The sequence below is a fragment of the Tachyglossus aculeatus genome, chromosome 15, assembly GCF_015852505.1.
Source record: "Tachyglossus aculeatus isolate mTacAcu1 chromosome 15, mTacAcu1.pri, whole genome shotgun sequence".
Taxonomy (NCBI): Eukaryota; Metazoa; Chordata; class Mammalia; order Monotremata; family Tachyglossidae; genus Tachyglossus; species Tachyglossus aculeatus.
This window is the reverse complement of record NC_052080.1, coordinates 3,586,093-3,613,569: the sequence shown is the minus strand read 5'-3', so window position 1 is coordinate 3,613,569 and position 27,477 is coordinate 3,586,093. Positions and strand designations below refer to the sequence as shown.

At 45.8% G+C, this 27,477-nt stretch overlaps 1 protein-coding gene across 1 annotated transcript in view; it reads left to right on the top strand.

Annotated features, from left to right (window-relative positions):
- Positions 1 to 27,477, top strand: part of SMS (spermine synthase) — a 45,951-nt gene that overhangs the window by 8,496 nt on the left and 9,978 nt on the right. The window contains exons 2-9 of the mRNA XM_038757203.1: positions 384 to 504; positions 4,118 to 4,211; positions 4,952 to 5,013; positions 10,350 to 10,525; positions 11,554 to 11,708; positions 13,895 to 13,984; positions 15,892 to 16,006; positions 19,023 to 19,102. Coding sequence (XP_038613131.1) covers positions 384 to 504; positions 4,118 to 4,211; positions 4,952 to 5,013; positions 10,350 to 10,525; positions 11,554 to 11,708; positions 13,895 to 13,984; positions 15,892 to 16,006; positions 19,023 to 19,102 — 893 coding nt within the window. The remainder of the gene's footprint in view (positions 1 to 383; positions 505 to 4,117; positions 4,212 to 4,951; positions 5,014 to 10,349; positions 10,526 to 11,553; positions 11,709 to 13,894; positions 13,985 to 15,891; positions 16,007 to 19,022; positions 19,103 to 27,477) is intronic.

Sequence of the window (27,477 nt, the reverse complement as noted above, 5' to 3'; positions counted from 1 at the left end):
GGATTAGAACCCAGGACCTTCTGATTTCCAGAAGGAAGGGTCTAGACGGGGAGGACCAGGAACCCTGTGAAAAGTCCAGCTGAGAGGCAGGCTGAACGACAAGGGCACTGGGCAAACCACTAGCACCTCCCTGCAGACCGCCTCTTTTGAAGCCTCAAGGCCCAGGTCGTTCCATCCATTCTCCACGAGAGACTCCATCATCGTTCACTTTTTTAAAATTAACCTATCAGGGAAGAAAGGGATCAACGAGCGAGACTTTCCTCCCAAGCGTTTAGAAAAGAGCTCCTCACATTGGAAGCGCCCAGTAAATACCGTTGATGGGATGATTGTTCTACATCCTGCCCTAATTTTTTTACTCTCCCCACTCTCTTTTTCTTTTGCAGCTGATGGCAGTGTCATCATTAAAGGGCTCCAGCCCATTTTTCAAAAACGGGGCATGACGGAAACCATCCATAACTGGGAAGATCACGGGTACTTAGCTACCTACGTGAGCAAAAATGGCAGGTAAGTGTAAGCCTTTTCCACTGTCCTCTTCGACCTCACAGTCGAGTCGCTTTAGTTTGGAAAAGCACTTCATCTCCGGCAAACGACCCAGGTTTCTTAATGGAAAATCAATCGGTCGTAGCCCTTGAGCAATCACTGTGTGCAGAGCACTGTAGTAAGCACTTCAGAGTACAGTAGAGGTAGTAGACATGAGATTCCTACCTTTAAGGGGTTTACAGTCTAGCAGGGGGAAAAAAATGTATCAGTTGTATTTATTGAGCACTTGGCTATGTGCAGAACACTGAATTAAGCGCTTGGGAGAGCGTAGTGCAACAGAATTGGCAGATGTGTTCCCTGCTTGCAGCGAGCTTACAGTCTAGAGGGGAGACAGACATTAATATAAATAACCTATAGTGTATAATTTAAAGATATGAGAAGCATAATGTGCAGTGGCCATCTATGGACTCTTTCACACTTTCATTCATTCCGCCAATGGAATGTATTGAGCGCTTACTGTGTACAGAACACTATACTAAGCGCTTGGGAAAGTACCATACAACAATAAACAGTCACATTCCCTGTTGACAATGAGCTTGCAGCCTAGAGGAGAGACAGACATCAATACAAATAAATAAAATGACCGGGCTGGGAGGGGGGAAGAACAAAGCGAGCTAGTCAAGGTGACGCAGAAAGGGGTTGGAGATGAAAAGTGGGGCTTAGTCTGGGAAGGCGTCTTGGAGGAGGTGGGCCTTCAAGAAGGCTGTGAAGGGAGGGAGAGTTATTGTCTGTCGGATTTAAGGAGGGAGGGCGTTTCAGGCCAGAGGCAGGACTTGGCCTAAGGGTTGGCGGCGAGACAGGCGAGATGGAGGCCCAATCAATCAATCAATCAATCAATCGTATTTATTGAGCGCTTACTATGTGCAGAGCACTGTACTAAGCGCTTGGGAAGTACAAATTGGCAACACATAGAGACAGTCCCTACCCAACAGTGGGCTCACAGTCTAAAAGGGGGAGACAGAGAACAGAACCAAACATACCAACAAAATAAAATAAATAGGATAGAAATGTACAAGCAAAATAAATAAATAAATAAATAGAGTAATAAATATGTACAACCATAGATTGTACATAGATAGGCCCAGTGAGAAGGTTAGCAGCACCAGAGGAGCGGAGTGTGCGGGCTGGGATGGAGAAGGAGAGAAGCCAGGTGAGGTGATGGAGGGCTTGAAAGCCAACAGTGAGGAGTTTTTGTTTGATACGGAGGTGGATGGGCACCTACTGAAGGTTTCTGAGGGGTGGAATGACACGTCCTGAACGTTTTTGTAGAAAAATGATTCGGGCAGCAGAGTGAAGAATGGCCTGGAGTAGGGGAGGAGCAGGAGGCAGGGAGATCAGCAAGGAGGTTGATGCAGTAATCCAGGCGCGATAGGGCGAGTGATTATATTAACATGGTAGCCGTTTGGATGGAGAGGAAAGGTGGGTTTTAGCGATGCTGTGAAGGTGGGACCGACAGGATTTAGTGATGGATTGAATACGCGGTTGAATGAGAGAGAGGAGTCAAAGATAACAGCGAGGTTACAGGCTTGTGAGGCAGGAAGGTTGGTAGTGCTTTCTACAGTCGTGGGAAAGTCGGGGGGAGGACTGAGGTTGGGTGGGAAGATAAGGACATGTTAAGTTTGAGGTGACGGGAGGGCATCCATGTGGCGATGTCTCCAAGGCAGGAGGAGATGCGAGACTGGAGAAGGGGAGACTTATTCGCACTCATCCTCTTTCAGCCTTGCTCGTGCATTCACACAGCATGTACGTACATGCATGTGTCAAACTCTTACCTGATCTTTGAAAGAGTAGGAGGAAATAAAGTAATAGTGTTGATGGGATGTGTTAAGTACGGAGTTAAGTGCTGAACAAGTATTGTTTTTATTATTTTTCGTGGTGTTTATTAAAGCACTTCCTTTGTGCCAGGCATTCGTATTAAATGCTGGGGTTGAGAAAAGATCATCGGGATATCCAACCTGATTATCTTGTATGCACCCCAGTGCTTAGAACAGTGCCTGGCACATTGTAAGCACTTAACAAATAATCTAAAAAAAAAGTCATTTCCCCTTTCTGGGCCTCCATTTCCTCATCTGTAAACTAGGGAAGCAGTGTGGTATAGTGGATAGAGCCTACGCCTGGGTGTCAGAAGGACCTGGGTTCTAATTCCGCCTCTGCCACTTGTCTGCTTTCTGAGCCTGGGTGAGATACTTCTGTGATTCAGTTCCCTCGGCTATAAAATGGGGATTAAGTCTGTGAGCCCCACGTAGGACATGGACTGTATGCTACCTGATTACCTTGTATCCGCCCCAGGACTTAGTGCTTCACACATAGTAAGTGCTGAACAAATACCATCATCATCATGGATAAGAGTCCCTGTCTTCGATTGCCAACCCCATGTGCGATAGGCACTGTGTCCGATTTGATGATGTGATTCTACCCCCGCAATCCTTCGCATAGTGCTCTGTTAGAGTGGACCATAGTCATTGTTATTTTGTTAAGAGTGGGCTAAGGGGATATTGAATTTGAAGAAGGCTATGCTTCTGTAAATCGCTTGTGGAAAAAGATTTCCTGTTAGGAGGTTCAGTCTGCCATAGGTAGTAGTAATAACAATAATAATACTAATAATTGTGGTATTAGCCGCTTTCTCAGTGCCAAGCACTGTACTAAGCGCTGGGGTGCTTACCAGTAAGCTGGGTTGGACACAGTCCCTGTCCCATATAGGACTCACTGTCTCAATCCTCATTTTACATATGAGGTAACTGAGGCACTGAGAAGTGAGGTGACTTGCCCAAGGTCACCCGGCAGACAAATGACGGAGCCGGGTTAGAACCAGTGACCTGATTCCACCTGTATATATGTGTATATATATGTGTACATATTTATTACTGTATTTACTTATTTTACTTGTACATATCTAATCTATTTATTTTATTTTGTTGATATGTTTGTTGATATGTTTACTTATTTTACTTGTACATATCTAATCTATTTATTTTATTTTGTTGATATGTTTGGTTTTGTTCTCTGTTTCCCCCTTCTAGACTGTGAGCTCACTGTTGGGTAGGGACTGTCTCTATATGTTGCCAACTTGTACGTCCCAAGTGCTTAGTACAGTGCTCTGCACACAGTAAGCGCTCAATAAATACGATTGATTGATTGATTCCCATGCCAGAGCTCTATCCACTATGCCATGCTGATAGTACAGGGCAAACTGGTTATGTCCATTTCCCCCAGTACATCCCTAAAAGTGTGATTTTTGTTTCTTGGGGGGGAAAAACTTCGAGGGACCATTTATAAATGTAGCATAAAAGGTGGTAAAAGTTGTAGAAGAAAAATCAAGGTGAAAATTCCCCTACAGCACTTAGACTTAATATCTGTAATTTATTTATTTCTATTAATGTCTGTCTCCCCCTCTAGACTGGAAACTCATTGTGGGCAGGGAATGTATCTGTTGTATTGTACTTTCCCAAGCGCTTAATACAGTGCTGTGCACATGGTAAGGGCTCAATAAATAGGGGAGAATGAACGAAACATTAAACTTTGCCATTTGCCCAAGTGGCCACACTAATAGCTTCGCAATATTCGTTTTGCTTCGTAGTTTTGCCAACCTGAGAATTTATCCCCACGGATTAGTGTTGATGGATCTGCAGAGTGTCGGCAATGAAGCGGCAGACAAAGAAGAAATTAACAATGTAGGTATTCCTTCTTCAGCCCATCACTGAATATACAGCATTCAACTTTGTTCGGGGCCCGTGTGAAACTTCATTTCGCTCCTCGAGCTGAGTTGATTTTTGTATTTGGACTTTCCCGGCTGTCAATATCTAGTTATTATAAAAGCCCCTGCTCCGTGAAGCGAGGGCAAGAGTTAGTCAACATGATTCCTGCCCTTAAGGAGCTTACAATCTAGCAGGAGAGACAGACGCTGCAGTGAATTATAGCTAGGAAGAAGAAGAAAGAAAGGAGGGGAGACGTGCACGAATTGGGGTTTAGGTTCAGAACATAAAGGAGGTTGGGGGTGTAGGAAATGAGGATGTTTTTGAAGTGGTAGTCGATGGGATAGAGATGAGAGATCCATCAGAGAAGGCTTCCTGGAGGGCATGTGGTTTCAGGAGGCCTTTGAAGATGGGGAGAGTGGTCCTATGCCGGTTGTGAAGGGGAAATCAGTTCCATTCAGGGCCGGGGGCTCGACCGCCATGAAGTCGGCGGTGAGAGAGATGAGAGTGAAGTCCGATGCAGCTGGGAGTCCTCTGGAAACTTAGAATAAACTCTGGGAGAACCTCCTGAGATTAATTCTCTCTAGTCGGGTCTGAAATGACATGAAATACCCCCCGGGTGCAGAGCTTGAAAATCCAGAGTCGGGGGGGAGCCCCAGAGTAGATGGGGACCTCTTCCTGTGTCTTTTCAACCTAACAATCATCTCGAAATTTTGCAGCTGTTAAACAAGGTCGAAGAAAGAATGAAAGAACTTTACCCGGGCAAATGCAGAGTTAAACGGTGAGATACTGTCCAGATCAAGTTCAGTTTATACGTAGGAAAATCCCATGTGCTGGAAGAGTTCTGTGGCAACTTTCAGTTGGCTTCTGGGTTAATTATCGTAACTTAATTGAAGGGCTATATATATATATAGATAGATAGATATATGTATTTTAAAATCTAAAGTGTATTTCTGGGTTGGAAGTGGCGTTTATTATTTTCAGCAAGTTGCGTTTTTACACTGTGAGTTCTCATCAGCGCCAGCCAACACCCAAGCCATTTGGGTCTGCCGCATCAGAGCTATGGAATCTAATTCCTGGATGGCATTTTTTTTTTCCTCTCAGAAGCAGCGCGTGGCCTCGTTTCCTAGTTGGGATGTTTTTCAAGCCACTCTGTGACTCAGGAGTTCAAAGAAAATGAGTCCTCTTGCCTTCTCATTTAACTCTGACTTGGAGAGATTTTTCCCAGGTCATAGAGATGACGTACAGTGAAACTGAGAAGCAGCATTGCCTAGTGGATAGAGTCCAGCCTGGGAGTCCGACGGACCTGAGTTCTCCTCCCTGCTCTGGCACTTGTCTGCTGTGTGACCTTGGGAAAGTCACTTAACTTCTGTGCCTCAGTTACCTCATCTGTAAAATGGGGATTAAGATCGTGAGCTCCACGGGGGACATGGATTGGTCCCAACCTGATGAGTTTGTAACTACCCTGCCTGACACTTAGTAAGCACTTAACAAGTACCTTTTATTTTTTTAAAGCAGCAGGGATAAAGCGTGTACTATCTTTCCATGCTCTGAAAATTCTCGGACCGTTGAAGTGACTCATAATCTTGGAGCTCTTCAAAAGCAAAGTTCAGAACGTTTTGCTAAAATGATCAGATATGATATTGCTTTATGATCCGTTGGTATCATTTATAGTCAGGGTGTCTGATAAAAGGGAAGCAGTAAGGCACAGCAGATAAAGCACGGGCCTGTGAACCGGGAGACCTGGTTTCTAATTCCACTTGGGCCACTTGCCTGCCGGGAAACCCCGGGCAAGTCATTCACTTCTCCCTGCATCAGTCTCCTCGACTGCAAAATGGGGATTCAATCCTTTTCGTCTTGCCTGCTTAGATTTCTGAGCCCCATGAGGGACGGGGACTGTGTCCAACCTGATAAACTTGCGTCTACCCCAGCTCTTAGAACAGTGGTTGACACATAGAAAGGGCTTGATACCATTTTTTTAAAAAAACCCTGCAGGCTCTCACATATCTTGAAGGTATTATTAATAAATACGTTTAGGGCATTGACTGTTAACGGAGATTTTGAGCTCGGTTTTAGTCTATTCAGGGTCTGCCAGCTTTATCTCCTCCTCCTCAGCTAAGGGGCATTAGGGCAGGCTGGTCCTCCTCCTTCCCCTCCTCCTTCCTGCTTTCCTTCCTGTCTCCCGCCTCTTCTCCCCTCCTCCTCTCTCTTCTCCCTCCCTCCCGCCCTCATCTCCCCCGGCCAGCTCTCTGGAGATCCCCGCCAACCCTGCTCCCCTGTGTCCGTTGGAACTCATATCCTTATCCCCACCAAAGATGGCCTGATGTCTTTTCCGAGGAGGGGCACGGGTGGTGTTTTCTAGAGGTGCCCGGGACTGGTGGAGGGGCCTGTTTGGTCACCCCTCCCCGCCGCCCGCCAGGAACCGCGTGATTGTTGGCATGAGCGTGATCTGCAAGGCCGCGGCCTGGTCCTGGCCGTGCTTCTTGCCTCTCCCTCCGCTTAGTATTTCTGCGTCATCATTCCCAAGGCCGTTTTGGGGTCACTGAGGGGCTGGTTTCAGTTTTGTTTCCAGAGAGCCGTTGTCATCCTTCAACACACTCTGGTGGTGGATGATACCGCATTTACCCAGGCAGACCGAATACTCATCCCTTAATACACTTTTAAATAATAATAATAATGATAATAATAATAATAATGGCATTTATTAAGCGCTTACTATGTGCAAAGCATTAGTGCCTGTGGTGTAGGTTTAAGATAATGAGGTTGAACACAGTCCCGGTCCCCCTTGGGGCTTCACAGTCTAGTAATCAACCAATCGATGGCATCTCCTGAGCGCTTACGGTGTGCGGAGCACTGTCCTGAACGCTTTGGGAGAGAACAATACAATAGAGTTGGTTGACAGGTTCCTCATCCCCAAAGAACTCATAGTCTATAAACGAGTTTACAATCTAATAGTAGCATTACGTCCGCCATGAATGCTTCGTTCCATTCAGATCTATGCTGCCTTTTGTTAGTGGACTAGATAGAGCACGGGCCTGGGAATCAGAAGGGCCTGGGTTCTAATTCCAGCTCCTCCACCTGTCTGCTGGGTGGCCTTGGGGAAGTCACTTGACTTCTCTGTGCCCCAGTTGTCTGTAAAATGGAGATTTAGACTTTCGAGTCCATGTGGGATGGGGACTGGGTCCAACCCGATGATTTTATATCTCCACCAGCACTTAGTAAGTAATAATAATGTTGGTATATGTTAGGTGCTTACTATGTGTAAATATATAATAATGTTGGTATATGGTGTTTACTATGTGCCAAGCACTGTTCTAAGCACTGGGTGGGATACAAGGTAATCAAGGTTGTCCCACGTGGGGCTCACAGTCTTAATCCCCATCTTACAGATGAGGGAACTGAGGCCCAGAGAAGTTAAGTGACTTGCCCAACATCACACAGCTGACAAGTGGCGGAGGCTGGATTAGAACCCATGACCTCTGACTCCCAAGTCTGTGCTCTTTCCACTGAGCCACGCTGCTTCTCCTGCCACTGTACAGTGCCTGCCACTTGGTAAGCGCTTAACAAATACCATAAAAACAAAACAAACAAACCAAACAACCCCCCTACCATCCCTAAGGCTCTCTCTTTTACCCACTGCTCCCTTCTCTCATAGAGCTGACTCCAGAAATAGGTCCGGGATACCTGTAATCTGCGAATCCTCAGTTGATCTGTAGTATTTATATTTACTGGACTCCTAATGTGTAAAGACCATTGTACTTAGGTGCTTGGAAGGGTACGGTAGAGATAAAAGCCCTAGTTCGGGGGCACGCCATCGTTAATTTGCCAGACCAGATGGAGCCTCCGTCACAGCGGGAGGAGGTCCTGTGGAATTAAAGATGTTGGTAGAAAAAAAAAACATTCCCAAGGCTCATGCTCACCTCACCGCCGATCCTGGCCGTCCCGCAATGCACCAACCACCACCGAACTCGAAAAGGAAAAAGAAATCCAGATGCATTTTCTCTTTTTTTTTAATGATGTCTGTTAAGGGCTTAACATGTTTCAAACGCCGTTCTAAGCTTTGGGGTAGATACAAGTGAATTAAGTTAGACACAAGTCCCTATCCTGCATGGGGCTCACAGTCAAAGTAGGAGGGAGAACAGGAGGAGTGAGGCCCAGAGAAGTAAAGTAACTTTCCCAGAGTCACACAGCAGGTAGCCTTTTGTGGGGAAAGGCCCTGTGGAATTAAAGATGGCAGGAAAGCATTCCCAAAGTTCACCGTCCTCTTCTTCCCCCGCCACAGATCCTGGTTGGCCCACAGTGCACCAGACACCGCTAAACTCGAAAAAGACCCTGAAAAAGAAGGTCCTATCTTAAGGAAGTTTCTCTTGGGAGGGTGGTTTTGCTATTAAAAAGAAAAAAAGATAAATTTCCCGAGTGCTTATCACCAGCTTTGACATGACTTTTGTGGCTGTGTGGAGCCGTTTATGATGCAACATTTTGAAACCAACTTCTGGGCTTTGGGCTAGGAAACATTTCCCTTCCTCCCCCTCTTTTTTTTTTTCTTTTTTTTAAAGGGTCATTTCTGAAATATTTTTAAGTAAGCAGTTAAAGCTAGGATTTGACTAGCTGTTCGAGTCCTGGCAATTTTCATGATGTGCTTTTTTCTTTTTTTTTTTTTAATGGTATTGTTAAGCGCTTACTAAGTGCCAGGACTCTACTAAGCGCTGCGTTAGATACAAGATGATCAGGCCCAGTATGGGCCTGACAGAGTCAGAGGATTCACTCCCCACTGTACAGATGAGGTAACTGAGGCAGAGAGAAGTGAAGTGACTTGCTCAAGGTCACTTGTCATACAGCAAACAAGTGGCGGAGTTCGGATTAGAACCCAGGGCCTCTGACCCCCAGGGCCGTGCTGTTTCCACTAGGCTATTCTGCTGCTTTTCCTGGAGAGCTGGAATAATATTTGAATTGGAGTTTTAGTCAAGTCAGTCAATCGTATTTATTGAGGGTTTACTGTGTGCAAAGCACTGAACTAAGCGCTTGGGAGAGTGCAGTATTCATTCAATCGTATTTATTGAACGCTTACTGTGTGCAGAGCACTGTACTAAGCGTTTAGGAAGTACAAATCGGCAACTTATAGAGACTTTCCTTACCCAACAGCGGGCTCACAACCGACATATTCCCTGCCTGCAACGAACTTAAAGTCTACAGGGGGAGATGTACATTAATGTAAATAAATAAAATTACAAATATGTACAAAATTTAGCAGGATGAGTAGCTAATAGTAATAATATTGTATTTGTTAAGTGCTTACCAATGTGCCACCTGGGGCTCACAGTCCAAGTAGGAGAGAGAGCAGGTATCGAATCCCCGTTTTGCAGATAAGGAAACTGAGGTACGGAGAAGGGAAGTGACTTGCCCGAGGTCACACATCAGGTAAGTGGCGGAGCTGGGATTGGAATCCAGATCTTCTACTCCCAGGCCCGTGTTCTTTCCACCAGGCCACGCTGCTTCTTTGCCTGGAGATCCGGAATAGCAGCCGAATAGGGGTTTTAGCTAATGATAGTGATGATATTGTGGTTTTTAAACGTTTAATACGATAGTAATGATAGTGTGGTTTTTAAACGTTTAATACGATAGTAATGATATTGTGGTTTTTAAACATTTAATACGATAGTAATGATATTGTGGTTTATAAACGTTTAATACAGTTGCGTGGCAGAGCCGGGATCAGAGTAACAATAATAATAATGATGATGGTATTTGTTAAGCACTTACTATGTCGCAAGCACTGTTCTAAGCACTGGAGTAGATTCAAGGTAATCAGGTTGGACGCAGTCCCTGTCCCACGGAGGACTCACACTCTTAATCCCCATTTTACAGAGGAGGAAAGTGAAGAAATGACTTGCCCAAGGTCCCACAGTAGACAGGTGGGAGAGCCGGGTTTAGAACCCAGATCCTTCTGATTCCCAGGCCCGTGCTCTTTCCACTAGGCCGTCTTGGTAGCCAGGGGACACACTATGTAAGCCAGAGTAAAGACCCACCCGGCACCCTCTTGGGGGGCATGCATTAGTCCCCTTTTTCCGCCGGAGCCAATTGGGGAAACTGATCCTTGAGGGCGACCTCTCCTTCCAGCCTGCCGGCCATCACGCGAGGGGGAGCCGTGGATCGGTACTGGCCCACGGCCGACGGGCGCCTTGTCGAGTATGACATCGACCGCGTGGTGTTCGACCAGGACTCCCCATTCCAGAACATTAAGATCCTGCACTCGAAGCAGTTTGGAAACATCCTCGTCCTCAACGGGGACGTTAGTAAGTACCCTCTCCCTCTCCGTCCCAGGCCTGACGCTTTTTGATTCCTCTGCTTTGAGTTTGCCGGAACTTGCCTCGTGAATCTTGTCTCTCTCCTTTTTTAGGTATTTATCAAGCGCTTACTGTGTGCCGGGCACTGTATTAAGCACCGGGGTGGACGCAAGCTAGGCAGGTTAGACACGGTCCACGTCCCATATAGGGTTCACGGTTTTAATCCCTGTTTTACAGAGGAGGGAACTGAGGCTCAGAGAAGTGAAGCGACTTGCCCACACAGTGGGCAAGTGGCAGAGCCAGGATTAGAACCCAGGTCCTTCTGAATCTCGGGCCCCAGGTTCTATCCACTAGGCCACGCTGCTTCAAATATTAAAAAAATGAGGAAGCTGCCCGCTCCCTTGGCTTTAATGCAGAGCGTGGTTCTCTCTTGGGAGTCCGACTCCTGTCTCCCTGACTGGAAGTGACAAGAACGGTCTGTTGCACAAGCCAAATGGCCATGGGTCCTCGCCCTTTTTGGCCCAAGCGTCCTTTCTCCCTGACCAGAAGTCACAACCATGTCAGAACGGTCTCTGACACGAGCCAAATACTCGCTTTCTTTGGCCCGAGCTTCCTGTCTCCCTGACCAGAAGTCACAACCGCATCAGAAGGGTCTCACACAAGCCAAATGGCGCCGAGTCCTCACCTTCTTTGGCGTAAGCTTCCCATCTCCCTGAGCAGAAGTCACAACCTCGTCAGAACAGTCTCTCACACGAGCCAGACGGCAACGGATCCTTGCCCTCTTTGTCCCAAGCTTCCCGTCTCTCGGAGTGGAAGTCACAACAGTCTCTCACACGAGCCTAAGGGCGACGAGTCCTCGCCTTCTTTGGCCCGAACTTCCCGTCTCCCGGACTGGAAGTCACAACCGTGTCAAGGCGGTTTGTCACCCCAGCCAAATGGCGACAGTCCTGCCCTCTTTAGCCCGAGCTTCCCGGACGAGGAGGTCCGCAGATCCGGAATTGCCGACCCCCAACCTTTCGCTCTTCTCTTTCCGACAGACCTGGCCGAGAGCGACCTGGCGTATACTCAGGCGATCATGGGAAGCGGGAAGGAAGATTACACGGGCAAGGAAGTGCTGATCCTGGGAGGGGGTGACGGCGGGATCCTCTACGAAATCGTCAAACTGAAACCAAAGATGGTGACCATGGTGGAGATATCCTTTTTTCTGAACTGTGAAGGACGGTCGTCTCCCTTTGGGCCTTCGGGGCCCCTGAGCCCAAAGCTCCCAAGGAGTTTCAAGAGTACCAGGGTTGGAGAAATCGATCAGTGGTATTTATTGAGCGTCTGCGGTATTCAGAGCACTGTACTAAGCACTTGGGAATCCAGAGTTCTGAACATTTCATGCATTCATTCGATCGTATTTATTGAGCGCATACTGTGTGCGGAGCACTGTACTAAGCGCTTGGGAAGTACAAATTGGCAAAGTACAGAGAGAGTCCCTACCCTACCCACTGAGACCAAAGCTCCCAAGGAGTTTCAAGAGTACCAGGGTTGGAGAAATCGATCAGTGGTATTTATTGAGCGTCTGCTGTATTCAGTGCACTGTACTAAGCACTTGGGAATCTAGAGTTCTGAACATTTCATTCATTCATTCAATCGTATTTATTGAGCACATACTGTGTGCGGAGCACTGTACTAAGCACTTGGGAAGTACAAATTGGCAAAATATAGAGACGGTCCCTACCCCACAACGGGCTCAGAGTCTCTTCGGGGCATGGAGGAAGGAGTCCAAAACACTGCCATGTCTTTTTTTTGTTTGTTCCTTGTGGCATTTGTTAGGTGCTTACTATGTGCCAGGCCCTGAACTAAGCACTGGGGTAGATACAAGTTAATCAGGTTGGACACAGTCCCTGTCCCACGTGGGTCTCACAGTCTTAATACCTATTTTACAGGTGACGAAGGTAACTTGGGCACAGAGCCGTGAAGTGACTTACCCAAGGTCACCCAAGTCAAATTGTACTTTCCAAGCGCTCGGTACGTGCTCTGCACACAGTAAGCGCTCAATAAATACGATTGAATGAAGTGGCAGAGCTGAGATTAGATTCCAGGTCCTTTTGACTCCCGAGCCCTGGCTCTATCCCCTAGGCCACACTGCTACTTTTGTGGTGATCTTCTTGGGAGTGGCATTGACTAAATGTAAAATGGATGTATTGCGCCGTGCCAAACACTTGCAAAGCAAAAAATAACAGTCTGCCCTTTTCCTGCCCACAAGGAGCTTAAGTTTAAGTGTCAATCAGCAGTGGTATATACTGAGCGCTTACAACTTGCAGAGCACTGTACTAAGCACTTGGGAGATTACAGAACAGCAGAATTAGCAGACACATTCCCCACTCATACATAATGAGCTTATTATAATCTAGAGGGGGAGACATTTATATAAATAACATGTTCTCAGTCTTTCAGCTAGTTTTGTCCCTTCTTTTGGCCTGTAATTGCTTGCTGTAATACATGGAAAGCCCCCATTGTCTCTTTGAAAAATACCCGGTATTGGCCAGGGCAAATTGGGGCTTTTTATCCATTTCCCCCCAGTTCAGAGTTCCCCCGAAACAAGGTTTAGGAGAACGTGAGCTAGATTATAGTACTGAATTTGATGTTTTATAAAAACCTGCATTTTTATCAATAATATTTACTGAGCGCCTGCTGTGTGTGGGATACTGTACTAAGCGCTTGAGGGTACAGTGGAGTAGGTGCGATCTCTGACAGCAGTAATCTCACAATTTAGTGGGAGAAGCTAATTCATTGGCTCCTGGTGGGCAGTGAAGATGTTTACGAAATCTCTTATATTTGGCAGTCAGTCATTGGTATTTATTGAGCACTTATTTTGGGCAGCGCTCTGTACTAAGTGCTTGGGAGAGGACAGTATAATAACAAATGGACACATTCCCTACCCAAAACAAGATTTTTTTTTTTAAATGGTATTTGTTAAGCGCTTACAGTTACCAGTAAATCAGGTTGGACACAGTCCCTGTCCCACATGGAACTCACAGTCTTCATCCCCATTTTCCAGATGAGGGAACTGATGCACAGAAAAGTGAAGTGACTTGCCCAAGTTCATACAGCAGGCAGGCGGAGCCAGGATTAGAACCCATGTCCTTCTGACTCCGGGGCCTGTGCTGTATTCACTACGCCACACTGGCTTCTCTTGTTCCCAAAGGGAACAAAATCTATCAGCCCATGTCTCCATTTAAAAAGAACAGTCACTGTTACATACTCTCCCAAGCGCCTAGTACAGAGCTGTGCACACAGTAAGTGCCCCATAAATACCATCAGTTGGCACGTAGAACATTGCAGAAATGTGAGGTCGGGAAGAAGTTCACTTGTCTTTAACGTGACCGAAACATTGACCAGATGGTGATTGACAACTGTAAGAAGTACATGCGCCAGACGTGTGGAGACGTTTTAGACAATCTGAACGGAGATTGCTACCAGGTACTTAAAAAAAAAAAAAATTACGTGGTATTTGTTAAGTGCTGGGATAGATCCAAGATAATCTGGTTGGACAAAGTCCCTTCCCAACGTGGAGCTCACAGTCTTAAACCCCGTTTTACAGGGGAGGGAACTGAGGCACGGAGAAGCGAAGCGACTTGCCCAGGGTCACACAACAGACGAGTGGCAGAGCCAGGATTAGAACACAGGTCTTTCTAAGTCTCAGCGCGGGCTGTAGCCAGTGGCCCGACCCCACCCTGGTTTTTGCCCTCTCCGCTCCGTCTCTCTGGATTTTCGCGGGTGGTGGCATCTAGCATGGGGTATATTTCAGTTGCAGAGAGGGCAATTTAGGGGTGAAATGTGGCTTAGAGTCAGACTGGAGCCCCCTTCTTGCCATGGACGCGGTTTGGGACTCTCTGTGGGATATGAGGGACCTTCAAATGTCGGATCATATCGTCAGAAGTACAAGCCGACGTGCAGAGCGCTCTCCTAAGCGCTGGAGGGACCACAGTAGGAATTGAAGGCTCAGACCTGACCCTCAAGGAGCTTGCAGTCTGATTGGGGAGTCTGGGTAGACAGAAATTATCTGCAAATACTGGGAGAAAGGGGAGGATGCAGAGAGAAGACTAAGCTCTGGTTAAATAGTTGTGTTTATTGAGCGCTTGCTGTATGCGGAGCACTGTACTAAGTGTTTGGGAGAGTGCAGTGTAACAGAAATTACCTGCAAATACTGGGAGGAAGGGGAGGATGCAGAGAGAAGACTAAGCTCTGGTTAAATAGTTGTGTTTATTGAGCGCTTGCTGTATGTGGAGCACTGTACTGTTTGGGAGAGTGCAGTGTAACAAATAATTGACACCTTTCCTCCCCTCAACAAGCTTAGGGTCTAGAGGAGAAGCTTAGAGTCTAGAGAAGTAGTTTAGAGTCTAGAGAGCGAGCTTACAGTCTACCTGTTAATAGTTATTTTATACATTCATATATGCGCTCATTATTATATGCTATCTATCGTGTGAGAAGCAGCATGGCTTAGTGGATAGAGCACAGGCCTACAGTCTAAGGGAGAGGGAGAACAGATATTGAATCCCTGTTTCACAGATGAGAATGCAGTTTTAATAATAATAATAATAATAATGGCATTTATTAAGTGGCTACTATGTGCAAAGCACTGTTCTAACTGCTGGGGAGGTTACAAGGTGATCAGGTTGTCCCACGGGGTGCTCACAATCTTAATCCCCATTTTACAGATGAGGGAACTGAGGCCCAGAGAGGTTACGTGACTTGCCCAAAGTCACACAGCTGACAATTGGCGGAGCCGGGATTTGAACCCATGACCTCTGACTCCAAAGCCCGGGCTCTTTCCACTGAGCCACACTGCTTCTCTAGTTTTGTGGCCTAGTGGAAAGATCTTGGGCCTGGAAGCCAGAGGATCTGGGTTCTAATCCCAGCTCTGCCACTTGTCTGCTGTGTGACCTTGGGCAAGTCACTTTCCCTGTCCATGCCTTAGTTCCCCCCTCTGGAAACCAGAGATTAGTAATGTGAGCCCCATGTGGGACATGGATTGTGTCGAACCAGGTTAGCTTGAATCTTAGTACAGTGCCTGGCACTCAGTAAGCACTCAAATACCATTTAAAACATGCTAACTGTGTATGTCTACAATAATGTATCAATATAACATAATGTACTATAATAAAATATTTGTTCCCTGCCCATCAGGAGCAAGATTATAATACAGTATAAAATATAGGCCTATTTAATGAACGTTCAAATTCTATCTGTAGTAAATGAACACACTTAGTCTGTAAATTTAAGCGTTGTATTCCCTTCTAAAATTAGAGTGTTGCATTGTCATTTTCTCTAACATGGATCACTGTTAGGTTTTCATGTGTTTTTTTTTTTCCTGTGCATCTATCCAGGTTTTAATAGAAGACTGCATTCCTGTCCTGAAGAGGTACACCAAAGAAGGAAGACTGTTTGATTACGTGATTAATGACCTGACTGCCGTTCCGATCTCCACGTCTCCAGAAGAAGGTTCTTTCCATTTTTATCCCGGAACTTTTTCTCATCCCCCACGGGGCACAAGGTCACAGGCTCCATGAGGACGGAGAATCCTTTTTGGGATCAGGGGGTGGGATTAATGTACTCGTGAACAGGATGGGGACCTCAGACCCCCCTCACCCTCCTAGGCTTGAAGCGTAGCCCTCACTGTCAGAGGTTAGAGAGAGAGCAATTGAGTTGATGGTAATTTGGATCTCTGAGGTAATTTTGGCCTTTTTTGGCATGGGTGCTTGATGAAGTAGTGTTTTTAGTCTTTTTTTTTTTTATTGCAGTGTCCAAAATGGCCAGTTTGGAATTGTGGGCGGGAGCAAAACGGGCTGGGATCTTGAGAGAGCCCGGGAGAATGAGGCCTTTGAGGGGACAGCCTTCAAAGAGCCAGAAACCTGCCATTTTAGTGCTCTTCTTTGGGCTTGTCAAAAACCAGAGGCTTGGGAAGCCATGCAGCTTGGTGGAAAAAACACGAACCTGGGAGTTTAATCCGGGCTCTTCCACTTGTTTGCCGAATGGAGGCCTTCCCAGACTGAGCCCCCTCCTTCCTCTCCCCCTCATCACCCTCCCCATCCCCCCGTCTTACCTCCTTCCCTTCCCCACAGCACCTGTATATATGTTTGTACATATTTATTACTCTATTTATTTTACTTGTACATATCCACTCTATTTTATTTTGTTAGTATGTTTGGTTTTGTTCTCTGTCTCCCCCTTCTAGACTGTGAGCCCACTTATGGGTAGGGACTGTCTCTATATGTTGCCAACTTGGACTTCCCAAGCGCTTAGTACAGTGCTCTGCACACAGTAAGCACTCAATAAATACGATTGATTGATGGATTGATTGAATGACTTTTGCCAGGTCACTTCTCTTTTCTGTGACCCAGTTACCTCATCAGGAAAATGGGGATTAAGACTCTGAGATACGGGCTGTGTCATTCATTCATTCATTCAATTGTATTTATTGAGCGCTTACTGTGTGCAGAGCACTGTACTAAGTGCTTAATTAGCGTCCAATTATCATCAATCGTATTTATTGAGCGCTTACTATGTGCAGAGCACTGTACTAAGCGCTTGGGAAGTACAAATTGGCAACATATAGAGACAGTCCCTACCCAACAGTGGGCTCACAGTCTAGTGGGGGATTAGTGTCCAATCCCCCCAGCACTTAGTAATAATAATAATGATGGCGTTTGTTAAGCGCTATCTGCCAAGCACTGTTCTAAGCGCTGGGGTAGATACAGGGTAATCAGGTTGTCCCACGTGGGGCTCACGGTTTTAATCCCCATTTTACAGATGAGGTAACTGAGACACAGAGAAGTTAAGTGACTTGCCCAAACTCACACAGCCGATAAGTGGCAGAGCTGGGATTAGAACCCATGACCTCCGACTCGCCAACCCGGGCACTTTCCACTAAGCCAGACTGCTTCTCTAGTACTTAGCACAGTGCTTGGCACTAAGTAAAGCCCTTAACTTGTTAAGGGCTTAACAAGTACCACTTTAAAAAAGAAAAAAATCCACCTCACACAGCCATCGGAGTGATCACCCTTGTGGGGCGAGGATCTATGCTCATCGTTGATGCTGACATCATCATCAATCGTATTTATTGAGCGCTTACTGTGTGCAGAGCACTGTACTAAGCGCTTGGGAAGTACAAGTTGGCAACGTATAGAGACAGTCCCTACCCAACAGTGGGCTCACAGTCTAAAAGAGATGGGAAAGGAGGAGGGAAGGAGATCATCATCATCAATCGTATTTATTGAGCGCTTACTGTGTGCAGAGCACTGTACTAAGTGCTTGGGAAGTACAAGTTGGCAACGTATAGAGACAGTCCCTACCCAACAGTGGGCTCACAGTCTAAAAGAGATGGGAAAGGAGGAGGAAAGGAGATCATCATCATCATCATCATCAATTGTATTTATTGAGCGCTTACTGTGTGCAGAGCACTGTACTAAGCGCTTGGGAAGTACAAGTTGGCAACGTATAGAGACAGTCCCTACCCAACAGTGGGCTCACAGTCTAAAAGAGATGGGAAAGGAGGAGGAAAGGAGATGGGAAAGGAGGAGGAAAGGAGGAGGCATATATTACGTATATTACTGTCAGCATACAAGCTCTTAGTACAATGCTCTGCACACAGTAAGCGCTCAATACATACGATTGATTGATTACTGTCAGTCAGTCAGTGGTATTTGTTGAGCACTTACTGTGTGCAGAGCACTGTACTAAACCCTCAGGAATACAACAGAAGCGAGTTATTAGACACATTCCCTGATCACCCAACAGGGCTAAGCACCAGGGAGGATATTAAATAGACCTTCAGTGCCTTTGTCCCAAACAAGGCTCACAATTTAAGAGGGAAGGACAAAAATGAGTATTTTTTTTTTTTCCCATTTTACAGATGAGGAAACTGAGAGACTTTCCCAAGGTCACTCGGCAGGCAGATGACAGAATCGAAAGTAGAAGGGTAACAGTAATGAAAGAGAGGGGTACGTAACCTAATGGAGAAGCAGCGTGGCGTAGTGGAGAGAGCAAGGGCTTTGAGTCAAAACAGCCTGGGTTCTAATTCCGGCTCTGCCTCTTGTCTGCTGTGTGACCTCGGGCAAGTCACTTCACCTCTCTGGGCCTGTTTCCTCACCTGTAAAATGGAGATACCTGTTCTCCTTCCTGCATAGACCGTGAGCCCCAGGAACTGCGTCCGACCTATTTAGCTTGTACTTATCCCAGTGCAAAGAAGAATGCTTGGCACGTAATAAAAAAATATCAAAAACCAAAACACAGTGAAAACTTTAAGAGGAAGCAAATGTCAAGTCAGGGACTGCGTCCGACCTAATTAGCTTGTACTTATCCCAGTGCAAAGAACAATGCTTGGCACGTAATAAAAAAATATCAAAAACCAAAACACAGTGAAAACTTCGAGGAAGCAAATGTCAAGTCGTGAGTTCTTGACGGTTACTTGCATGACCGTAGTCACTTCTGTGCGTTTTAATCGGAGCTTCATTTCCAGATTCGACGTGGGATTTTCTCCGATTAATTCTCGACCTTTCGATGAAAGTTCTGAAGCAGGATGGAAAATACTTCACACAGGTAGGCCGCTTTGCTTTCGGTCAGTCAAAACCAGATCACTCGAATGCCCTTTGTCAGCCTGCTGAACGAATAAAGGCAGACTCAGGTGAAGATACGTGGAATCTGAAAGGCGTCCCGCGTTGCCATGGCAGTGCCTGTGGCAGGGCTTTGTTCACGGAATCGCTTAACGGGAATGAAAAAGGTTTTGATTACCAGATTGTTACACTGCTAAGGTTTAGCCGGGATATAAAAAAAAAGCAGCTAGCAGCCGAGCACAGTGAGCAACACATCTGGGAGTCAGAGGACATGGGTTCTATTTCCACCTCTTCCACTTGTCCCGTGTTTGACCCTGGACAAGTCACTTCACTTCTCTGGGCCTCAGTTTTCTCATCTGCAAAATGGCCATTCAATACCCATCCTCCTTTCTACCTAGATGGTGACCCCCATGTGCTACCTGGTTGTCTTCTATCTACTCTAGCGCTTGGCACATAGTTAGCACTTCACAGATACCACAGTTAGTGGGATGAAATCACTTAACTTCTGTACCTCTTTTATCTCATCAGTGCTTAGAACGGTACTTTGCTTTGCTTTGCACATAGTAAGCGCTTAATAAATGCCGTCATTTACTGTAAAATGGGCATTAAGGCAGTGAAAACCCATTGGGGCAGGGATTGTGTCTGACCTGATGACCCATTTCACTGCCGACCTCTCGCCCACATAATGATAATCATAATAATGGCATTTATTAAGCGCTTACTGTGTGCAAAGCACTGTAAGCGCTTAATAAATGCCGTCATTTACTGTAAAATGGGCATTAAGGCAGTGCAAACCCATTGGGGCAGGGATTGTGTCTGACCTGATGACCCATTTCACTGCCGACCTCTCGCCCACATAATAATAATCATAATAATGGCATTTATTAAGCGCTTACTATGTGCAAAGCACTGTAAGCGCTTAATAAATGCCGTCATTACTGTAAAATGGGCATTAAGGCAGTGAAAACCCATTCGGGGCAGGGATTGTGTCTGACCTGATGACCCATTTCACTGCCGACCTCTCGCCCACATAATAATAATCATAATAATGGCATTTATTAAGCGCTTACTATGTGCAAAGCACTGTAAGCGCTTAATAAATGCCGTCATTTACTGTAAAATGGGCATTAAGGCAGTGAAAACCCATTCAGGGCAGGGATTGTGTCTGACCTGATGACCTATTTCACTGCCGACCTCTCGCCCACATAATAATAATCATAATAATGGCATTTATTAAGCGCTTACTGTGTGCAAAGCACTGTAAGCGCTTAATAAATGCCGTCATTTACTGTAAAATGGGCATTAAGGCAGTGAAAACCCATTCGGAGCAGGGATTGTGTCTGACCTGATGACCCATTTCACTGCCGACCTCTCGCCCACATAATGATAATCATAATAATGGCATTTATTAAGCGCTTACTGTGTGCAAAGCACTGTAAGCGCTTAATAAATGCCGTCATTTACTGTAAAATGGGCATTAAGGCAGTTCAAACCCATTCGGGGCAGGGATTGTGTCTGACCTGATGACCTATTTCACTGTGACCATAAATAATGGCATTTATTAAGCACTTACTATGTGCAAAGCACCGTTCTAAGCGCTGGGGAGGTTACAGGGTGATCAGGTTGTCCCACGGGGGGCTCACAGTCTTCATCCCCGTTTTACAGATGAGGTAACGGAGGCACAGAGAAGTGAAGTGACGTGCCCAAAGTCACACAGCTGACAATTGGCGGAGCCGGGATTTGAACCCATGACCTCTTTCCACTGAGCCACGCTGCTTCTCACATCCTTCTCCCTCCTTCTTTTCCACCAGAGGATCACTCTCGCCACCTTCAAAGCCTTATTGAAGGGTTATCTCCTCCGAGACGCCTTCCCCGATTAAGCTTTCAAAATCATCTTCTCTCACTCCCTTCTTGTACTCTTAATCAATCAATCAATCGTATTTATTGAGCGCTTACTGTGTGCAGAGCACTGTACTGAGCGCTTGGGAAGTACAAGTTGGCAACATATAACACATCTTAAGCAGTCAGTACAGTGCTCTGCACACAGTGAATGCTCAATAAATTCGATCTATCCTCTCCCTTAGCCCCACGGCGCTTAGATATGTATCCGTAATTTATTCTTATCAGTGTCTACTACCAGTTCCCTTATACCCTCCCAAGCGCTTAGTACAGTGCTCACAGCACCTGTATATATGTATATATGGTTGTACATATTTATTACTCTATTTATTTATTTATTTATTTATTTTGCTTGTACATTTCTATCCTATTTATTTTATTCTGTCGGTATGTTTGGTTCTGTTCTCTGTCTCCCCCTTTTAGACTGTGAGCCCACTGTTGGGTAGGGACTGTCTCTATGTGTTGCCAATTTGTACTTCCCAAGCGCTTAGTACAGTGCTCTGCACATAGTAAGCGCTCAATAAATACGATTGATTGATTGATTGATTGCTCGGCACACAATAAGCACTCAACAAATGTCTTGGATCAGTTGATTGATCTTGTATGCATTCAGTCGTATTTCTTGAGCACTTAGTACAGTGCCTTGCAAATCAGCATGGAAGAGTGGATGGAGCCCGGGCCTGGGAGTTGGAAGGTCATGGGTTCTAATCCCAGCTCTACCACTTGTCTGCTGTGTGGCTTTGGGCAAGTCACTTCACTTCTCTGGGCTTCTCTGAAAAATGGGATTAAGATTTGTGAGCCCCAAGTGGGACAGGGGGATCGTGTCCCGATTTGCTTTAGACTGTGAGCCCACTGTTGGGTAGGGACTGTCTCTATATGTTGCCAACTTGCACTTCCCAAGCGCTTAGTACAGTGCTCTGCACTCAGTAAGCGCTCAATAAATTTGATTGATTGATTGTATCCACCCGAGCACTTGGTAATAATAATAATTATGGTATTTGTTAAGCGCTTACTACGTGCCAACCACTGTTCTAAGCACTGGGGTGGATGCAAGGTGATCAGGTTGTCCCACGTGGGGCTCACAGCCTTAATCCCCATTTTACAGATGAGGTAACTGAGGCACAGAGAAGTGACTTACCCAAAGTCACACAGCTGATAAGTGTGACTGAGCATCTTAATTTGTGCAGAGCACTGTACTAAGCGCTTGGGAGAGTACAAATTAACAATTAACAGACACATTCCCTGCCCGTAACAAGCTTACAGTTTAGAGGGGGGGGATGAGATGAAGGTTTTTGTTACAGTTTGTAGTAATAAGGATTATTTTTACTGAGCGCCGACTCTGCCCGTGTTTTCTTAGAGTATGTTAGATATTTTTATGTTAGATTTATGTTATTTTGTTAGTATGTTTGGTTTTGTTCTCTGTCTCCCCCTTTTAGACTGTGAGCCCGCTGTTGGGTAGGGACTGTCTCTATATGTTGCCAACTTGGACTTCCCAAGCGCTTAGTACAGTGCTCTGCACATAGTAAGCGCTCAATAAATACGATTGATGATGATGATGATGCCCAAGTACTAAGTGTTCAGCCAGTAAATAAAAAAGTAACACATTCCCTGCCCACAAGCAATTTACATCCCACTGGGGGAGACAGGCAGGCATCTACAAGTAAAGAGTCAGAGGAATTGAATAAGTAATTGAGTAACTTCGGGGGAAGCCGCGTGGCTCAGTGGAAAGAGCCCGGGCTTTGGAGTCAGAGTTCATGGGTTCGAATCCCGGCTCCGCCAGTTGTCAGCTGTGTGACTTTGGGCAAGTCACTTCACTTCTCCGTGCCTCAGTTACCTCATCTGTCAAATGGGGATTAAGACTGTGAGCCCCCTGTGGGACAACCTGATCACCTTGTAACCTCCCCAGCCCTTAGAACAGTGCTTTGCACATAGTAAGCGCTTAATAAATGCCATTATTATTATTATTATTATTATTATTATTAATTAATTGTTAATTATTATTAATAATTATTAATAATAATAACAAAATAATAATTACGGTACTTGGGCCTTAGTGACCTCATCTGTCAAATGGGGATTAAGACTGAGCCCCCTGTGGGACAACCTGATCACCTTGTAACGTCCCCAGCGCTTAGAACAGTGCTTTGCACATAGTAAGTGCTTAATAAATGCCATTATTATTATTATTATTAATAACAAAATAATAATTGCAGTACTTGGGCCTTAGTTCCCTCATTTGTCAAATGGGGATGAAGACTGTGAGCCCCCTGTGGGACAACCTGATCACCTTGTAACCTCCCCCACGCTTAGAACAGTGCTTTGCACATAGTAAGCGCTTAATAAATGCCATTATTATTATTAATAACAAAATAATAATGACGGTACTTGGGCCTTAGTGACCTCATCTGTCAAATGGGGATTAAGACTGTGAGCCCCCTGTGGGACAACCTGATCACCTTGTAACGTCCCCAGCGCTTAGAACAGTGCTTTGCACATAGTAAGTGCTTAATAAATGCCATTATTATTATTATTATTAATAACAAAATAATAATTACAGTACTGGGGCCTTAGTTCCCTCATTTGTCAAATGGGGATGAAGACTGTGAGCCCCCTGTGGGACAACCTGATCACCTTGTAACCTCCCCCACGCTTAGAACAGTGCTTTGCACATAGTAAGCGCTTAATAAATGCCATTATTATTATTAATAACAAAATAATAATTACAGTACTTGGGCCTTAGTGACCTCATCTGTCAAATGGGGATTAAGACTGTGAGCCCCCTGTGGGACAACCTGAACACCTTGTAACCTCCCCAGTGCTTAGAACAGTGCTTTGCACATAGTAAGCGCTTAATAAATGCCATTATTATTAATAATAACAAAATAATAATTGCGGTACTTGGGCCTTAGTGACCTCATCTGTAAAATGGTGATGAAGACTGCGAGCCCCGCCGTGGGACAACCTGATCACCTTGTAACCTCCCCAGCGCTTAGAACAGTGCTTTGCACATAGTAAGCGCTTAATAAATGCCATTATTATTATTAATAACAAAATAATAATGGCGGTAGTTGGGCCTTAGTGACCTCATCTTTAAAATGGGGATGAAGACTGCGAGCCCCCCCCGTGAGACAACCTGATCACCTTGTAACCTCCCCAGCGCTTAGAACAGTGCTGTGCACATCGTAAGCGCTTAATAAATGCCATTATTATTATTATTATTATTATTAATAATAATAATAATAACAAAATAATAATGACGGTGCTTGGGCCTCAGTGACCTCATCTGTAAAATGGGGATTAAGACTGTGAGCCCTATGCGGGACAGGGACTGTGGCCCAACCTGATTTGCTTGTATCCGCCCCAGCGGTTAGTACAGTGCCTGGCACAGACTAGGCGCTTGACAAATACTGTAAGTGGCAGAGGCAGGATTAGAACCCAAGACCTCTGACTCCTAAACGCGTGCTCTTTTCACTAAGCCACGCTGCTTCTCCTAGTAAGCGCTTAACAAATGGCACAGTTGTTTAATACGGTTAAAAAAGAGAAAAGAAAGTGTGTGGCCTGCAGTGCAGGCTTTTGCCCACCAGGTGGCAAACAGGGATTGCTCCACTCTCCGAGATCTCATTATTTCCATAATAATAATAATAATAATAATAATAATAACAATAATAATAATAATAATGGCATTTGTTAAGCGCTTACTATGTGCAAAGCACTGTTCTAATTGCTGGGGAGGTTACAAGGCGATCAGGTTGTCCCACGGGGGGCTCCCAGCCTTCATCCCCATTTTACAGATGAGGTAACTGAGGCACAGAGAAGTGAAGTCAATCAATCAGTCAATCGTATTCATTGAGCGCTTACTGTGTGCAGAGTACTGTACTAAGCGCTTGGGAAGTCCAAGTTGGCAACATCTAGGGACAGTCCCTACCCAACAGTGGGCTCACAGTCTAAAAGGGGGAGACGGAGAACAAAACCAAACATACTAACAAAATAAATAGAATAGATGTGTACAAGTAAAATGAATAAATAAATAGAGTAATAAATATGTACAAACATAGATACAGGTGCTGTGGGGAAGGGAAGGAGGTAAGATGGGGGGATGGAGAGGGGGACGAGGGGGAGAGGAAGGAAGGGGCTCAGTGTGGGAAGGCCTCCTGGAGGAGGTGAGCTCTCAGCAGGGCCTTGAAGGGAGGAAGAGAGCCAGCTTGGCGGATTGGCAGAGGGAGGCCATTCCATCATCATCATCATCATCAATCGTATTTATTGAGCGCTTACTATGTGCAGAGCACTGTACTAAGCGCTTGGGAAGTCCAAATTGGCAACATATAGAGACAGTCCCTACCCAACAGTGGGCTCACGGTCTAAAAGGGGGAGACAGAGAACAAAACCAAACATACTAACAAAATAAAATAAATAGAATAGATATGTACAAGTAGAATGAATAAATAGAGTAATAAATATGTACAAACATAGATACAGGTGCTGTGGGGAAGGGAAGGAGGTAAGATGGGGGGGGATGGAGAGGGGGACGAGGGGGAGAGGAAGGAAGGGGCTCAGTCTGGGAAGGCCTCCTGGAGGAGGTGAGCTCTCAGCAGGGCCTTGAAGGGAGGAAGAGAGCCAGCTTGGCGGATGGGCAGAGGGATTGGGGGCATTCCAGGCCCGGGGGATGACGTGGGCCGGGGGTCAATGGCGGGACGGGCCTTGAGATGTGATCTCAAGGTCGGAAGACTCGAAATAAAGTGGACAGTCGTCATCACAGACCATAACCCTCCCACTCGCTCTTCCATTCACATGCCCAGGCATATTTTTGCCCCCCAAAATATGGCCTGGGCACTTTCCCATTCACTCTCCATACTCACACACTCATTCTCCCACACACTCACACACTCATTCACTCATTCACATAGGCAGGCACACACACACACACACACATACATACATATACACACACACACACACACACACACACACATATTTTTCTGGGCACCAGTGGGATTTGAACCTCCAACCTCCAGGTCTGCAAACAGAGCTTTAGCCCCGTGCGCCACACTGAGTGCTCTTGACTCGCCCAAGGTCACACAGCAGAGAATCTGCTGAGACGTTTCGTTCAGTCCTTCAGTCTTATTTATTGAGCGCTATGTGCCGAGCACTGTGTACTAAGCGCTTGAGAGAGCGTACCATGTAACAATAGACAATTAGAGAAGCAGCGTGGCTCAGTGGAAAGAGCCCGGGCTTGGGAGTCAGAGGTCATGGGTTCTAATCCCGGCTCTGCCACTTGTCAGCTGCGTGACTTTGGGCAAGTCACTTCACTTCCCTGGGCCTCAGTTCCCTCATCTGGAAAATGGGGATTAAGACCGTGAGCCCCACGTGGGACAACCTGATCACCTTGTAACCTCCCCAGCGCTTAGAACAGTGCTTTGCACATAGTAAGCGCTTAACAGATGCCATCATTATTATAAACAGACAAATTCCCCGTCCACAATGAACTTACAGACTGTCTCCCCCTTCCAGACCGTGAGCCCATTGGTCGGGACCGTCCCTATATGTTGCCGACTTGTACTTCCCAAGCGCTTAGTACAGTGCTCTGCACACAGTAAGCGCTCAATAAATATGAATGAATGAATGACTGTTCATTCAGTTAGTCATATTTATTGAGCGCTTACTGTGTTCAGAGCACTATTTTAAGCACTTGGGAAAGTACGATATAACCGTAATAATAATAATAATAGCATTTATTAAGCGCTTACTATGTGCAAAGCACTGTTCTAAGCGCTAGGGAGGTTACAAGGTGATCAGGTTGTCCCACGGGGGGCTCACAGTCTTAATCCCCATTTTACAGATGAGGTCACTGAGGCTCAGAGAAGTGAAGTGACTTGCCCAAAGTCACCCAGCTGACAATGGCGGAGTCAGGATAATAATAATGATAATAATAATGATGGTATTTGTTAAGCACTTATTATGTGCAAAGCACTGTTCTAAGCGCTAGGGAGGTTACAAGGTGATCAGGTTGTCCCCCGGGGGACTCACAGTCTTAATCCCCATTTTACAGATGAGGTAACTGAGGCTCAGAGAAGTGAAGTGACTTGCCCAAAGTCACCCAGCTGACAAGTGGCGGAGCCGGGATAATGATAATAATAATAATGATGGTATTTGTTAAGCGCTTACTATGTGCAAAGCACTGTTCTAAGCGCTAGGGAGGTTACAAGGTGATCAGGTTGTCCCTCGGGGGGCTCACAGTCTTAATCCCCATTTTCCAGTTGAGGTAACTGAGGCCCAGAGAAGAATAGTAATAATAATGATGGTATTTGTTAAGCGCGTACTATGTGCAAAGCGCTGGGGAGGTTACAAGGCGATCAGGTTGTCCCACGGGGGCTCACAGTTTTAATCCCTATTTTACAGATGAGGGAACTGAGGCCCAGAGAATAATAGTAGTAATAATGATGGTATTTGTTAAGCGCTTACTAT